The sequence below is a fragment of the Amblyomma maculatum genome, chromosome 3 (genome assembly GCF_055883805.1).
Source record: "Amblyomma maculatum isolate TAMU_Amacu chromosome 3, ASM5588380v1, whole genome shotgun sequence".
NCBI classification, from domain to species: Eukaryota; Metazoa; Arthropoda; class Arachnida; order Ixodida; family Ixodidae; genus Amblyomma; species Amblyomma maculatum.
Genome location: NC_139346.1, coordinates 69,847,332 through 69,864,468, shown reverse-complemented (window position 1 = coordinate 69,864,468; position 17,137 = coordinate 69,847,332). Strand labels below are relative to the sequence as shown.

At 43.1% G+C, this 17,137-nt stretch overlaps 1 protein-coding gene across 3 annotated transcripts in view; it reads left to right on the top strand.

Moving 5' to 3' along the window:
• The window catches only part of LOC146194941 (monocarboxylate transporter 12-like), an 89,209-nt gene extending 72,643 nt beyond the window's left edge, over positions 1 to 16,566 (top strand). For all 3 annotated transcript variants that reach the window (XM_084597592.1, XM_084597593.1, XM_084597594.1), the window contains 2 exons: positions 5,018 to 5,842; positions 16,312 to 16,566. In XM_084597592.1, the coding sequence (XP_084453718.1) occupies positions 5,018 to 5,842; positions 16,312 to 16,481 (995 nt within the window). In that variant the 3' untranslated portion in view covers positions 16,482 to 16,566. The remainder of the gene's footprint in view (positions 1 to 5,017; positions 5,843 to 16,311) is intronic.
• Positions 16,567 to 17,137: the final 571 nt, after the last annotated feature.

The following is a 17,137-nucleotide window of genomic DNA, read 5'->3' as shown; positions in this document are numbered from 1 at the left end:
AATTATAGCACAGTCGTGCGTGCAAGCTATATTGCGGAGAGATGCAGCCTGAAGAAAATGCTACCAAACTCAATGGTGTTGTGAGTCTACAGGCTGGACGATTTGGTTTGTGGTTACTCGAAAAATTCCACTCTTCTGAAAAGGCTGCTTCTGGTGTCATTGAAGCCAACTTGAGAATCGTGTACGCCTTGAGATGCATCAGTAAGCTAGCAGCTGATGGAAGTGGTCTATGGGCTATGCTTAACTTTCCGAAACCACCAACGAAGCTTGGTGATGAAGGAAGCGCTGTTAGGTCTTATTCAAGCCGTGGCTGAGAAGTCTTTGCAGCTTGCGGCTGAGGAGGTTGTGAAGCTCATCGGCAATCACAAAGACATCACTGTTGCCTTTAATGAAGATTGGAAAAAATGTAGGCACAGCTCCAAGAAAGCATCATTTCTGCGACCAATGTTGACTCTGGAAAGGTGCTTGATTTTGCAGTCATGGCAAAACACTATCGGGTGTGTGGCTCAAGCAAACGATTTAGATGATCCACAGCACAAAAGCGTTTGCCAGCGGAACTACCAAAGAACCAGGGGTTGCAAGGAAGTTTAGGATGCACTGAAAATTTTCCGCAGAAGTCCGGAAAGCCGCTGGATGCGATACATAAAGTATCTTGCAGATGTTACACAGTATGGTTTCTCTGGTGGTGGAAGGAGCAAAACCATATTGTGACACCATTTAAATTACAAATCTTCAATCTATTGGACACGTTCAGAAGAGCATGAGCAGGAGATTGAGGCGGCTAGAAAAAAAAAGTCAGAAACGCTGTCTGATCGAAAAATATTTTGGACAGAGGACGACTTACAGACGCAGCCATACACAAACTTCAAGCAATACGCTTTGGCAATTAGGAAAAATATTGTAAATTAGAAGAGAAGTAGAAGGCCGTTTGGGCATACTATTTTCACATGGCATCATCTGACACGGACCCATTCCATGGTATATGCCCAAAGGGCCCGGCACCTGGTGCGCCTACTACAAAGTGTGCAGGAAGGCAAGCCGTTTGTGCACAAAGAGTCTTATGCCACCATTCATGGACGCACTGAAGCCTAATAATCGGCACCTTTCACAAGCACAGCTTCTGTCTACATGTCTGCACGGACGAACCCAATACCAAAATGAGTCGTTCGGTGGCGTAGTGTTGGAGTGCCCTCCAAAAATGTATTTGTGGCCCTGATGACATTCAATGCTGTCCTTACAGTCAATGATGGCTAAGCATTAAGAACTAAGGTTCTTGAGGGATGCGGACTGCATCGCGGATATAACACTCAGATCTCGCTAAAGGAAGTCAACCACCGTTGAGTTAACTTCGCTGAAAGAGCAACGCAGGAAGCAACAGAGCAGGTCTGGGAAGCTAAACGGCACTAAAAGAAAGAAAGCATAAAATAGAGCAAGATGATGTCTATGCAGCTTGCTTCTAGTGAATAAGTGGCATAAAATTGTTGGTGGAGTTGGAAACGCTGAACTGAAATTATTGTTCACTTTAGACTGATGTATGTTGCCTGTTGTAATTGATCCTGGATGTATTGAAGAATAAATAATTCATTAAAAATTCCTAATTGTGTGGTGTCGACGGTATTAAGTCAAGCTTCTGGAGAGAAATTAAGATATATCCAACCAGCCAAAGGACGAGACACAGGGAAGAAGAAGACAGGACAAGGGTGGTCTAGCAACTGAATGTTTAATGAACGGAAGAAAACAACGAAGACTCCTTCCGAAAAGCACGCGCACGACCCAACCGGTGGAATGGCAGGAAATTGAGAAGAGGAAAAAGAAAATTCAAAGCTAATTCAAAGTCAAGGCCTAACTAACGACTTTTCTAATAGAGCGAATTCCTTACAATGAAGGCTAACCGATGCCTTAGCCACACACTTGTCCTCAGCCTTAGCAATGTAATAAGCTTCAACCAACTCTCGACAGAATGGCTTACCATTGCTCTAAACTACACCCGTATTACCGAAATCAGGCGCACAAAGGGACGGGTCGTACTCCGACTTACACTCTCGGGATTGCACATGTAGCGCCAGATTAGAACTCGCCTTCCCTCCCAGATAATTAGAGGGCTCCATCAGGCGCACATTTAGACATCTGCCTGTCTGCCCGTAGTATCACCGGCCACAATTGAGCGGAATGCGATGAACCTTTTTTATGTGACTCTGCACAACGAAAACTACCCTGAAGACTATCCGCGGCCTGATGACAACAGTTAAGAACACGAAAGTTTCGTTTAGATAAATGAAGAATATTTCTACCTTGCTGTAAGGCACACTATTTGTGAAACAGAACAACGGTTTATGAGACCCAGAAAGCATTATAAAAATTCTCATACAGGCTTGCAACGTGGTAATGAAAGGCTGCGTGAAGCTTACAAAGGGAAGTGCGTAGCAGCAAAACCGCTGATAATGTATCCAGTTTTATTTTGACCAGAGAGGGAAACGCGATCCCAAGAGTCAACAAGATCAGAGTGTTGGGAATGACGATCGAGATGCACGGCACAAACGGCGAGACCGTCACCCGGCTCATTGCGAAAGCGGCGAACGCCACGAGACTACACGCTGGAGGAGATAGCGGAGGCCCAACGCGCCGCACAACTCGAAAGACTGTCTACGACCAAGGCCAGCCGGAAAACCCTGGACAACCTGGGAATTGGATATCAAGGCAGGGAGCAGACGCAGCTCCCCGTCCCCGATAAGGTCAGGTGCAACATCAGAGTGGATTCGGTACCGAAGAACATGCACCCGGAGTATAACAAAGGGAGCATTGCAGCGAGAGCCAAGACACTGATAGACCAGCACGCGGCCAGCACACACGCATGCTACGTTGACGCGGCTGAGTACGCCAAGATACACGGCTTCACGACGGTCATTGTCGACGCGACCGGCACCGTTCGCACGGCCGCCAGCACGAGATGCACGAAGGCAGAGCAAGCGGAGGAGATGGCCATCGCCCTGGCCATCGCCGACCGCGACTGCCACACAGTGCTATGCGACTCCAGGCAAGCGGTGAAAAATTACGCAAAAGGCAGGATAGCGAAGGCAGGATACTGCAGGCAACCAAGAACGACGATGGCAGCAGACAATTGAGAATTAAGTGGTTCCCGGCGCACGCGGGCGAGGCATCAGACCGCAACGCCAACCACAACGAAACGGCACACGCCGAGGCGCACGTGCTAACGGACCGCGCCTCGGTCGACTGGCCGCTGTGTTCAGCACCAAAGACCGAATGACCGACTACAGCGAAATAACCAAGGCGTTCCGCCTAGCTCGCATAACTCTTCCACCCCCTTGCTCGGGGCTCAGTCGAGAGCAAGCCATTTTATTCAGACAGCTACAGACGAGCTCACTCCCCAACCCGTTGCTGATGCACAGAATGCATCCCGAGACGCACCCGGCAGACAAATGCAGAGTCTGCGGAACAAGAGACGGCCGGCTTCGCACACATTCTGTGGAATAGCAACAAGTACCAGAAATAAGCTAAGTCCGTGAGGATGTCGCCGCGACTGGAAGCAGCCGCAGGGAGCTACAATGAAGAGGAACAACTCTGGGCCGTCCAGCAGGTTATCAAGGCGCTGGCCCGGCAGGGAACCAGCGAGCCGGCCACGGCGAGCGGGGACCCAGGCCGCGCGGCCGGTGCCCAGAGGACGACGTAGGCCCCGTCCGGAGCGCGCGCGCGCGAGCGCGCGTTCTACTGCAGGCCACAAATAAACGTTTTACCAATCCAATCCAATATTTTGTTTGCATCAAGAAGCACATAATCACGAACAAAGCGACACTGTAGATTCAAGGCTTTGCAATAAGAATACGGCGATGACGTTGGAACTAAATACTGGGATATAGAGGTGACTGGGATATAAATAGAATTTCACATATATACTAAAGTAAAGTATATTGACGTTAAAAACTTGGACGGAATTATCTTATGCAGCAGAAACTTTATTGCACTGAAAAACATTCATGTGAAGCGGTACTTGGATATAAGGAACGACGTGCACATAGAATACACTTTTATATAAACCACACCCTCAAATCTTCATGTACGGAGCACAGTAAACTGAATTGAACCCATGTAGCATTAGTTGCAACCATCATCTATGAATTTTGTAAGCAATGGGCGCGCACATTCGTTCGCTTCATGGTAGCTCCGCAGATGATCAAATATAAACGCCGTACTGAACGGGCAGAAGACGCTCAGTAACAGCGTCCACACTGGTGTTCCGAATTCAAGAAACCTTTAGGTTCAATTTAGCAGCTTTTAAAATAGCAAAGAAAATGTGTTGGGCGGTTTGTGTAAAAAAGCATGCAGATTGGTTTGTATTGCATGAGGAGAAAATACGGTAGTATTTCGCTCTGCCTAAAATATTAGGGCTAGAAATACATATGTACAATAGAAGACAAACTGGGAACAATTAGCTGCCTATAAGTTATTATGAGCTAATAACAGGCGATAATTTGAGACTGCTTTCAGAAGTGCAGGCAACCATACTCATTTGGAGAATAAGGAGGTTAATATGAGACTGCTGTAGGAAGTGCCGGCAGCTATACCCATTTCGACAATCAGCATTTATTTACGTTACCTGATCTTTTGTTAGATAGCTTCCAGCATTTGAGTGCAGCAGCTGCTAGTATATAATGGCTGTTTTGTAGTTAACCCCGAAACGAAGTTTGAAAACAATGATCAAGCTTTCTATCTATTCATGTTTAGGCGAAATTTTCTTTGTTATATATAGTTAGCTGCGAAATTTTAAGGGTTCTGTAAGTGCCCTGTTTTTGTCAATATTAATTCAACACAATATCTGAGCTATTCGGAATGCTCAAGGCGGCATTATCAGTTAACCGTAATAATGTATATAATTTAGTTTTTTTTTCTAATTGGTCCGAGGGGCGCTGGTATAGGTTTTATTATCACAAGCAGTGTTATACGTACTTGTAAATATCTACACTCAGCCCCTGTACTTCATTTTCTTTTCTTTTGCGGACAGGTTTCGGACTTGGCATCGTCGTAACCATGCTGCAAGTCATAATAAGCATGTACTTTGACCGGTACCGCGGCACCGCCCATGGCATCATGTTTGCTGGCTCCACCGTCAGCGCGTTCATTTATCCGTATGTGCTTCTCTTCTTGAGAAACATGTATGGATTTCGCAACAGCCTTCTCCTCTTTGGTGCCATCCTTATGAACATGTTCGCATTCAGCCTGGCGTTCCGAGAACCACCCTGGGTCCGCAGCGAGAGGACCAATAGGAAACACTCCGTTGAATCGCGTCGGCCATCACTCTTTACGATTGAGCTAGAGCCCCACAAGAAGCCAAAGATCTCCACTTCCAGGGCTGTGTTGCAAAACATCCGCGGTGTTTTCAAGTGCGCCATGTTCTACGTCCTCTTGGTCACGTGGCTGGTGCTCTGCTACATCCTCGACATATTCTTCGCCACCGTCGTCGATCTCGCTTTGGACAAAGGTGTATCTCTGCCGGACGCAGTCTCTCTCATTCCCTACTTCTCAGTCACGGATCTTGTGGGACGAGTCTTTTTGCCACTGCTTGCAGATCGAAAGTATCTTCGGAGGGCGACGCTCATGCTGCTTAACTACACACTTCTTGGAGTCTCCGTCCTCTGTCTGCCCTTCACCAGCGGATTTGCGACGCTTTTGTGTGCGTGTCTCGCTGTGGCCATGTTCATGGGTTGCGGTATGACCATGCAGAGCGTTCTAATGGCAGACTACTTGGGCCTCGAACGTCTCGCCGTAGGGTACAGCATCACGGGTGCCATTTGTGGTCCGTTGCTAACGGCAAAGCCACCATTCGTAGGTGAGTGAAAGATATGTGTGACTCGCTTATATGCTCGGAATGGCAGTATTATAGAGCGTTCTTTCTTCAGTTTATTCGCTATAAATATTTCAAATAATTGTTTTAAGTACCGATCAAATATACCTTATCTAATATTGCGTGTATCAGTCGTCTCTCAGTACTTTGTTATAACAGCATACTCGCAGTCAAACCTACCTGACCTTGAGGCGTAGCCCCAGTCAAACCTTTCAACTGGCTTTTTGGTCACGTATCGCTTTCAGCACTGTACGTTTGTTAGAAAAATATTTAATAAATGAAATGAAATAAAAAATGCGGCGGGTAGCTGCTTAACTGTTGCATAACGGAATTTGGGAAATTTGCTTTGCACAGTAAGGAACATTTTGCCCGAAATTGCCCTATCATCAGGGAAGAAACTATATTCTGGAACGTTCCCAAGGTCACTTGTGACTGGGCTCGATTCTGAGATTGCCGGAGGGAGAGAGAGTGCGGCATATAAAGCAAAGTATATGAAAAGACTTAAGCGAAATGGTAACTGTATCCTGAAAAAATAGAGCATACGTAACATCCGAACACATACTATAAATATTTTCCGGAATCACTGACTGGATTAATAGTAGCATTAAGTTGCTGGTGGAGAGCTTATAAATATTCGTTGGAAAGCGAGCGTGCTGCTTTTTTCTGTTATTAATGCCTAAACAACATTTGCTCTGACCCAGTCACGCACAGCTTAGTACAGCCCTTATTCTGAATCTCTCTAAGCAGTGTCACTAAACTACGTTTTTGTGCACTTTGACGGCGGGTAAGGTAATGCTCAATTTCAGTTGCCGGCAGAGTATGTGGTTGTGGTGCTCGCTTCTCTTAAAAAACTATTTCGCGTAAGAATGTTTAATAAGTATTTTCCAACATGTCTCAGAATGTCATTTTTAAAGAAAACTGCGTTAAGATTTAACGCACAAAAGCTAGAACAATGTGCTCGTTCAATAAGCGAAAACCAATCACTCGCACTAACAGTCTATGCAAATGCGAATAGCAGGTGTCGATACCACACGCTAACATAACCGCCAGCTGTTTTCCGCCTTTTCATAGTTTTTAAAGATTCCTTTACCGAGTAATTCGTCACTGGCGGGATATCTGAGTGCTCTTCACTACTGCCACTCTCAATATTGTGCTGCGTACTTCGGCTACTGAATAGGTCAGTATAGAACACCTCACCTACTTCGACTATCTTGTCCATATTAAGGATGATATTGGGGAGTAGTGACGGCTTTTCTTCTAGCAAGAGTGAATCACTGGGTAAACCACGTGACTCAACGGTGAGTGCTTGGTGCTGTGGCGGACGCGACTGCACTGTGAACAGCTGTTGCGGTAACTAATCAAGTGATACGTCACGTGTCAGTACTAGCGAGAGGGAGCTGGCTTTGCGATTGATTGCGCCGCATGGATGTGTCTGAGAAGCTGATAACTGTGGCGGCGGCGTGCCTCATGTTCGTGATTTCCAAGCCTGATTTGATCTTCAGCTCTGCATGCGAGAAGTGGAGCTGCGCTCAGCAACCGTAATCATGTCTTTGACAAGGGGCATTCCGCAGATAACACAGCCGGGCATTGAATCGCCGCCCATCGTATGACGTCATGTGAATAGTAAAAAAACATGACGTCGCTGAGCTGTTTAGGAAGGGTGAGATTGAAACTGAGCTGAACTCGAGACCCTTTGATTCCTTTATAGACACTTTCCTTTCGCAAAGCCGACACTTCTATACAACTTCGTTAATGCTAGGCTTTATTATATGTTACTCCCATACTATTTCGCATTCTATTGCAGCTGACAATTGTATGCGTGCGGAAATACGTGTAAAACAGGAGCTTTATGTACTAGGTTGTAGAGAAGCATTTAGCAGTAAAAGAAGAATATACGCGTAAGATGGTCAGCGTGGTGAGTTATGGACTGCGGCCAGTAGCGCGATCCCGTCATGCCATTACAGGCGGGGCTTAAGTGTTCGCCGATCATTTTTAGAGCAATGGTTACACTGCTGGCACCACTCAAAGTCGCGTTATTCTCATACATACGATTTCATACTTTCGCTCCGCCATATATACTTAGGTTTGTGATGCATCGAAGTCGAACCCTTTAGCACTACTCTTCCATGTATTTAATTTTCTGTACCACCTGTCTGTCGGAAAAGTTTAAAATGGTAATAAGAAATTCAGCGTGTTACGGACGAGACAATTACTAGCTCAGAGCTTAAACGCTAGGGATTAGCACCGAACCTTTTGCCATCTGAAGCCATATATTCTAATAACTACAGCGCGCAGACTTCCAGCTGCAGAAGAGAGGCTAGTGGAGACGGTAGTCCAGGGAGGCTGCATACGAACGCCGTTCTAATAGGACGATGCAAAGGAAAGACTCGCTATCGTCACAGCTCCCGGTGGGCCCCTGGCCCAAGCCGCAAGGGAAGAGAGAAAGGGTGATTGAAATTAAATTAAAGTGCAGCCTTAGTGGAAGGTCCAAATAATAAAAGTTTGGTTCGTAATGTAAAAATCGTCCGGGTTACATACCAAGCCTGGAAGCGATCCATGGTCGAAGCGGCGGCAGCGACGGCGGCCAATGACTAAAACTTGTTAAAATTGTTTTGAGCAGAGTTGCACCTCTACAGTTTTTCTGTGCTCAAACGTATATTGCTGAAAGGGATACGGAGTAAATATATTGATATGAAATGGATTCACTTCACCGTATCATCGTAAATTCATGGCTCGGTGCAAATAATGCAGGTTAGCACGATACTAAATGAAAGAACAATCTGGTCGTTTGCAGCTGGCGCCTGAAATTTCATTGGAAATATTAAATTAAGGGAGACACTACGAGATCTATATTTTGAAGACGATTAGAATAAACGCGTCTCCTTGTTTTATATGGTTTGAGATCTCTTTATCACATTGTCCTCAGAAGTGAAAGAATCTAGACACCGAAAGTTTAGAGCTCAAGCTCTAATATTTGCACTTCAACTTCCAAGGTTGTTTCTCGATTGATATTGAACCACGAGACCCCATACTCGAGGGCTCTGAAGATTTCGACCGTCGGGGTCATTCATTTCAGCATTTTGCCTTTAACTACAAGACCAGGTAGTGAAGGGCGCCGGAAATGATCACCAGTTGGGATCTTTTAACGATGACGAAGACGGGTCTAGACGAGGTTTAAGCAACTGCTTCACTAGCACATGGCTCCTCAAACTCGCCACGGGTGAGGGGCATGCCAGTATGAGTACTTTAGTTCTTCGGCGCAGGCTGATGTATATCTATGTTTATCAGAGCTTACGTAGGGAAACTAGGTTGGGATAAATCTCCGCAATTTTTTCAGGCGTGTTTCTTTTATCGAAAGTATGACTTTGACATTATCTTTTTAGATTGCTCTGTGCAAGGTGCTTTGCTCCAAAGAAGAATTACTGCACTGTGAGCCGCAGGTCTTACGTTTCACGTTTCATGGAGGTTCTCCTGAGGAAAGCAGTGAGGCATTGATAGAATGAAAAAAAGCCCACATTAAATTCGCTGGCGCATGATCTAGCGTTATGCGCTTTCACGGCAGTACAGCTCATTAACCGGCGCCCAGCCGTGAAGTCCGCAGCCGCCTACCACATCAAACATATTGGCAAAATGCCTATAAGCATATGCTAATTGATGCAATAAACCGCAAAGCTTAATTCGGACAGTTTTTATAACAAAGTTTCTTCCAGCTTCATTTTTGCTTTCCAGTACTAAATGACGCCTGGAATGTATAGTAACCATTTTGGTCAGTTGAGGAATAGGGACGTTAAACCCCACAAACAAAGCAATATAGCTCCTAAATAATTTTTACTCTTGTTCCAGGGATTGAAGCAGTACTGTTTAAGTATGGCAGTAAAATTAACTAGGTGCAGTTCTTTTCTGCTTCATATGGCAGAAGTATCAAATGCAATTAATAGTCGCCGCTTGATAGATGAACGCAAAGTATACAGGGATAGTATAGTCGAATATAACGAGAATATCCATGTATTGTAATAAAACGGGGAAGTATCGAAGATGAAGACACGCAAATCGATCTGCGGTGTATTGTTATTTGGCTCCTTCCGCCGATGTGTTCGTATTCTGCGCAGTCAGTGATTATGTAGATGTCAAGAAGGAATATATCGAACCGTAGTCATATGAGTCCTACTTGGAGGATCGAAAAAGAAAGCATTCGCCGTTTGATGTTGTTCATTTTGTTCCATCCATGAGCAGTATATATGCCCAAATCTATTTTGAAATGATATGCGCCAAGAATTTCTAGCCGTTTCGGCACACTTCTAATTGTCAGAAATATTCAGATGAAAGGAAACAAGTACGAATATCTTAATGATGTTTTAACCTACTTATGGTTCCGGTACCAATACCAATTCGAAAACATGCCTTCCAATATCAAGATACTTATGGGTGTGTTCAGATAAGGAGCGTAATCGAGGTCCCAAGAGCACTTTTGTTTACGATGAAAATTTATATGTAGTGGGAAAATGTTTCGACACAAAGTAGTAATACTTAGTTTTGCAGGAAATGCAGTAGTTTACTCGGAAAAAAGTCGCATATCAGTAGTGACGGAAACCGCCCTTTTTGCTATTTTAAAAAGTTGGAAGTTAGTAGCCCTGTTGCATGCACACTAAACATATCCGAGAACGGAAAAAATATATATGCTGTTTTTACTTAGGAGGAGTTATTAAGATATTTTTATCGCATTTGTTTGTGAAAGAAACGTAACCTTAGCCTCAGGACCAACGCGCTGCAAAAAAGTCGAATTTCAGTCCTATCTTATGGCGCTCAGAATTACATTGTTGTTACTAAAACAGTTTGTCTTGATTATGGAGGCTGTTTGCTTATCTCAGGCAGAATTTCAGCCTCTAAACCGTTAGATATTTTAGCCACAACGCACCGAATACGGCTAAATTATGAAAACTGCAAAAAGAGACAATTTTAATTTCAATTAAAAAGATAATAATATCACCTTAGATTTATTTTTTTAATCATCCTGAAGAGCCCTGGATACTTCTGAATTATTAGGAACAGAAGAAATTTTACATATTAGTGTTTAAAATTATAAAAATTTCAAAACCGATCGAGAGTACTGAAAATTACGAATATTACGAACTCTATGACGCCATCCATGAGGTGGTTGGCATTGAAACCCTTTTTAGATATTTACGCATGCCTTCTGGTATAATGCTGAAACATGGTTTACCTCTGGAGTTGTCTGTTGGTACTCCATATTATTTCGAAATTGTTCAAAATTCAATGATATGAAAACTGGACATTTTTGGTTTGAATATGGATGGACACCACTGTCTTCGATTTCAACTTACACCGCCTTAAAACAATAGCTACTTCTTCATAAATAACAGACACTAAATTGTATTGCATTATGCAGAATAAAATTTAAATATTAATATAAAGCTTAGACCTTGGCTTTATTCTATAGAATTGCTTAGGTCCTCCCGTTAAGAAGGAGGCTTTAGAAATTCGATTCATTATTTGCTGAATGTAGTCACATGTTATCTCATGCAACATTCAAAACCTTCCAATTGTAGTAGTTTTCTGATTGTTGGCAGTGTTTTTCATAGATCAAACACGAAATAAGTACGCTATGCCTTCGTATTTCACGGGAAAACGCAGATGACGGTTTAGTCTTTGCTCAGTCCTGTAATCTTTTTTTTTTACGATGCAGTGTTATTCAGTCCAGCTGTCACTTTTATTATTTCATGATCTGTTTATGATAAAAATTGGCATTATTATGTTTTTGAAGATTATTCGTCTCAGGCGCCCTTACGTACTATATGATGAACAGAATTCTCTGTAGCACGACAGCATTGTGACGATGTATATGTCTATGCTTGCGGCACGAATGTAACGATGTGGCGAGTGTTCTTGTCGACACAGCTATCAGAGCTACGCTAGGCCAGGCAACACAAAGTGAACCCACAATAAACCTAACCTCTAAAATATCAAAGTAAACGCGAGACGAGAGGTTTTGCAGATCTGCTAGATAACAGGTTCGCTTTGCGTTGTCCCACCTCGCCTAACATAGATAGTTCTGCCGAGATGGACGTCCACTAGCCACTTCGGCACATTCATAAAGGCATATATAATTCCACCACAGCTATCGTGCTGCAGAGCATTCTGCTTACTATAGTACGTAAGGGTGCTTGTGGAAAATCGTCTTCAAATACGCAATATTGTAAATTTAAAATAATGACCAATATATAAAATATAAATTAAGATCTGTATTTAATATACTAGTGCAGCGCTGACGTAGAGGTAGAACATCCGCCTCGCATGCAAGAGGCCCAATGTTAGAATCCCGGTCAGCGCAATTCCCCACCGGTATAAAAAAAAAAAAAAATCCGCGTGTAGATGGAATTGCATAAACAAGTTTGGGGTCCGACCTGATGCCGGTGAACACCTCTGGCCACGCCCTCTCTCACGAGAACAGGAATTGGCCACCCTGGTGCAGTAATTGGTCACAACCTCCCATGATTAGTCCTACCAAATGCCGGTCCTCAGTCACCAGCGGCTGCGGAGCAACTGACCACGGCGGCAGTCAGATCTGTGATGCAGCAGGGGGTGCTAATAATTTCTGGCTTCGCTGGACAAGCCGCCATTGGAGACTGATCCTTTCAACGTTTAACGCTAGAGCACTAGCTAGTGAAGCTAGATTAGCAGTGCTGCTGGAGGAATTAGAGGGTTTTAAATTGGATGTCATAGGGCTTAGTGAGGTTAGGGGGCGAATTGAGGCATATACTGGTACTGAAGAGCGGGCAATAACGAGGATTACCGGAGAAGCGAGAACTAGGGATAAGTGTTCTTATCAATAAATATATAGCTAGTAATATAGACGATTTTTATACCATTAATGAGAGCGTGGCAGGCCTCGTAATTTCCCTGAATAAGCGGTGTAAACTGAAGGTTGTACAGTCCTACGCACCTACATGTAGTCATGATGGTCAGGCAGTAGAAAACTTCTATGAAGGTTTAGAACTGCACTGCGGAAAGGAAAGACGCAATATATTGTGCTAATGGACGATCTCAATGCTAAGGTAAGAAAAAAGCAGGCAGGAGACCAGGAAGTGGGAGAATCGGGCATCGGTTCTACGAACAGCACGGGGGAGTTTCTAGTTGAGTTTGCAGAGCGCAACAGCTTAAGAATCATGAACACCGTTTCCAGCAAACGGAATAATCGGAAGTGGACATGGAAAAGCCCTAATGGGGAGACTAAAAATGAAATTGCCTTCGTAATGTGTTCTAACCCCACCATTGTGCAGGACGTAGAGGTAATCGGGAAGGTGAGATGCAGTGACCACAGGATGGCAAGGTCTCGAATTATTCTAAATCTGACAAGGTAACGAAACAGATTAGTAATAAAGAAGTTCATCAACAAATTCGCAGTGCGTATGAGGGCTGCAGATTTCAGGATTTCGCTACAGAATAGATATTTAGCTCTAACGGAGGATGACGACATTAGTGAAGAAGCAGTGAACAGTAATTTCAGAGATATCATTACTTAGTGCGCTGTAGAAGTAGGCGTTAGAATAGCTGGAGAGAATATCAGTAAGCTGAATAAGAAGAAGGATTCGATTAAGAAACGCCAAAGTATGAAAGTTTCCAATCCAACAGACCAGATAGAATTGGCAGATATATCAAAGCTAATCAATAGGCGCAAAGTGGCCGATATAAGGAAGTATAATATGAAGAATATTGAGCAGGCTGTAAAGAGCTGGGGATGCCAAAGCGATGAAGAAAAAAATTGGGCATAGGCAAAAATCAGTTGTACGCGCTAGGGGACGAGGCGCGGAAAAGTCATCGTGAATATGGACAAGGAAGTCAAAGCAGCCGATGAGTTCTATAATGACTCTCTACAGCACCCAAAGAAGTCATGACAATAATAAGATTGGCAGTGGGGAAATGCAACCAGACGTTCCGGCAGTGACGAAGGGTGAAGATAAGAGAGCATTAGAAACTATGAAAAGAGGAAAAGGAGCTGGAGAGGATCAGGTAACCATAGATTTGTTGAAGAATGGGGGAACATATCGTGCTAGAAAAACTGGCCATCCTTATAAACTGTGCCTCGTATCATCGATGGTACCGGAACCATGGAAGAACAGAAACAATATCTTAATTCATAAGATAATGTTTGGACTTGAAAATTTATAGACCAATCAGCTTACTATCTGTTACGTATAAGTTGTTTACCGAAGAACGGCTATTATAATCAGGACCTGCTACCAAGAAAGAGATCAAGCAGATTTTCTTAAAGGATACTATATTATCGATCATATCCATACCATACACCAGGTGACAGAAAAATGTTTGGAATATTACCAGCCCTTATACATAGCATTCATTGATTACGAAAAAGTATTTGACTCAGTAGAAGCCTCGGCGATCATGCAGGCATTGCGAAATCGAGATATAGACGACCCGTACATGAAAGTACTCGAACACACAAACACACACACACACACACACACACACACACACACAAACACACACACACACACACACACACACACACACACACACACATATATATGTATATATATATATATATATATATATATATATATATATATATATATATATAGAGAGAGAGAGAGAGGGTGCAGAGCAACCATAGTTCTAGATAAAAAAACTAACAAAAATTCTATAATGAAAGATGTTAGGCAAGGAGACACGATCTCCCCAGTACTATTCACAGCCTGCTTGCGGCGTTCAAAGCCTTGGAATGAGAGCAGTTAGTGATAAGAGTAGATGGAGAATACCTCAGTAATCTGCGATTTGCTGATGACATTGCCTTGCTAAGTAACTCAGGGGGTGAATTGCACAGAATGATTGATGACCAAGACAGGAAAAGTAGAAAGGTAGGCTTGAAAATAAATATGCATAAGACTAAGGTAATGTTCAATAGCCTAGGTAAGGAACAGCACTTTACGTTAGGTCGCCAAGCACTGGAAGTAGACAGGTATGCCTACTTAGCACAGGTAGTAACCGCAGATCCGGATCATGAAAACGAAATAACAAGGAGAATTAGACTGGGATGAAGTGCATTTGGCAAGCACTCCCAGATTATAACTAGCAGCATACCGGTATCGCTCATAGGAGTGTACACAGCAGTTCCATCTTACCTGTACTTACCTATGGGGCTGAAGCGTGGAGGCTAAAAAGTGTTCTACTAAATTTGAGGACAACGCAGAGGGCTATGGGAAGAAAAACGGTAGGGATACCGTTAAGAGATAGGTAACGCGCAGAGTGGGTCAGAGAAATAACTAAGTCACTGACAATCTAGTGAAAGTCAAGAAAAATAAATGTGCATGGACTTGTACCGCGAAGAAAGGATAACCGATTGTCGCTTTATTAAGGCAGCAAACTGGATTCCAAGGGAAAGAAAGCGTAGCAGGGAGCGCTGAAAATTAGGTGGGCGGATGAGGTTAAGAAGTTCTCAGGGGTCAAGTGCATGCAGCTAGCACAGAAACAGGTTAATTGAAGGAATATGGTAAAAACCTTCGCCCTGCATTGGATATAGTCAGGCTAACGATGATGATAATGATGACTGACCATACATCAAAGCGCAATAAAATATTCAATTTATGTCATTTAGCTATCATGAACACTGCCATCAAGAGGAAAACAACTTTACAAGCTTTTAAAAAGTTTTCAATATTGCATGCGATCAAATGTAACTAAATTATATAAATAATTATGCGAATTTCAGACGCCTACTCCATAAGGGGAAAGCGTAAGCAATTTTACAGAAAAAAACCGGGAGCTCAGTTTTTATTTATTCTCATACTTTCATTCTACATAATGCAATACTGTTTCAGTGTCTGATGTTTATGAGGATTGAAGCACTGTTTTAAGTGGTTGAAATGAAAATCGAAGACGGCGATGTGTTTTAAATGCTAATAAAGACTGTTAATTTTTGATTTGCTCAATTTTTCTAAATTTGAAGTAATATATAGAATTATCAGACAACTCCAGTGCTACAAGATTTTGCGTCAATAAAGAACAAGGCATGTGCAATACCGACAAATAGTTTCAATGCCAACAACTCATTGGATAGTGCCAGATTGTAGAGCAAAATATCAATAATTGTCAGTAGTGCATATCGTGAAAATCTAATGTTTATTCCTTTGTGTCGAGACATTTTTCCACCACATAAGAAAATTTTATTAAAAACACGAAATGGTAATGGGACCTCCATTACCGTTCTTATATGAAGATACCCATCTCTTGTGACGAGCGGGAGCTTTTATTTCGTGTCTGTTGAGAACCTTAATAAGAATAACATTTCTAGGCCACGTAGGCAGCCTCCTATCGGAGACGAACCTCGACGGAAAGCTTCGCTAAAAGACAATTGAAATCCTTACAGCGGTAATAGACTAGCTTAATCAAATGAACTATATTTGTGCCTTTCTTTGTAGGTTTCTTCCGGGACAACCTGGGCTCTTATGACCTGATGTTCTGGATTCTGGGATGCCTATCATTGTTCGTCGGGTTTCTTTGGACTGTGGTGTCGTGGTTTGAAAGAACAAAAGTTCGAAACTGGGAGCTTAACATCGCAAGAAACATGCCATGTACAAAACATATGTAATCCCTAAAAGTAGCGTAAATCAAATCGTTTAGAAATAAACAATGTATTCAGAATATTTTATTCAGCCGGTGCACACTTTGCATTTATTTCCACTTATTCGCAAGTGGGAAACACCTATGCCATTTGAAGATATCAATCGATTTAGTGAGAATTTTACTCGCTAATGAAATTTCGGTTTATTGAGAATTAGGTAAGAAATTTCCACGTGGGAACAATTCCTTGGCATTCTCGCACCTTCGCTCACGCGTACGAGGAAGAGAGGTAAAAAAGGCGGTAAGGGGAATGAATGTCGTATAATATCATTGTAATATTGTTTGACCTCTTAAAGAAATTCAGGCTATGAACTACACCATCGAGGTGAGACTGAGAAAATGTTCATCAAATTGGGTCCTTCAATGTGCACTGAAATCGCACACTGTACGGGTGCCGTGCTTTCGAGAACGAACGTGAAGCGAATGGCCTGGTCTGGATCCTTGGGCTATGCAGTCGAGCGTCCAACCACTCAGATACATGTGCGGAGGGGGTAGAAGGGGGAGAGAATGGACGGCAGATGTCTGCATAAATGAGATCTGCTTTGTATGCACTGGGTTTCATTTTACATTTATTGCAGCTTTATTTGCTATTTCGGAGCAGCTGCTTACTCAGTTGAGAGCTAT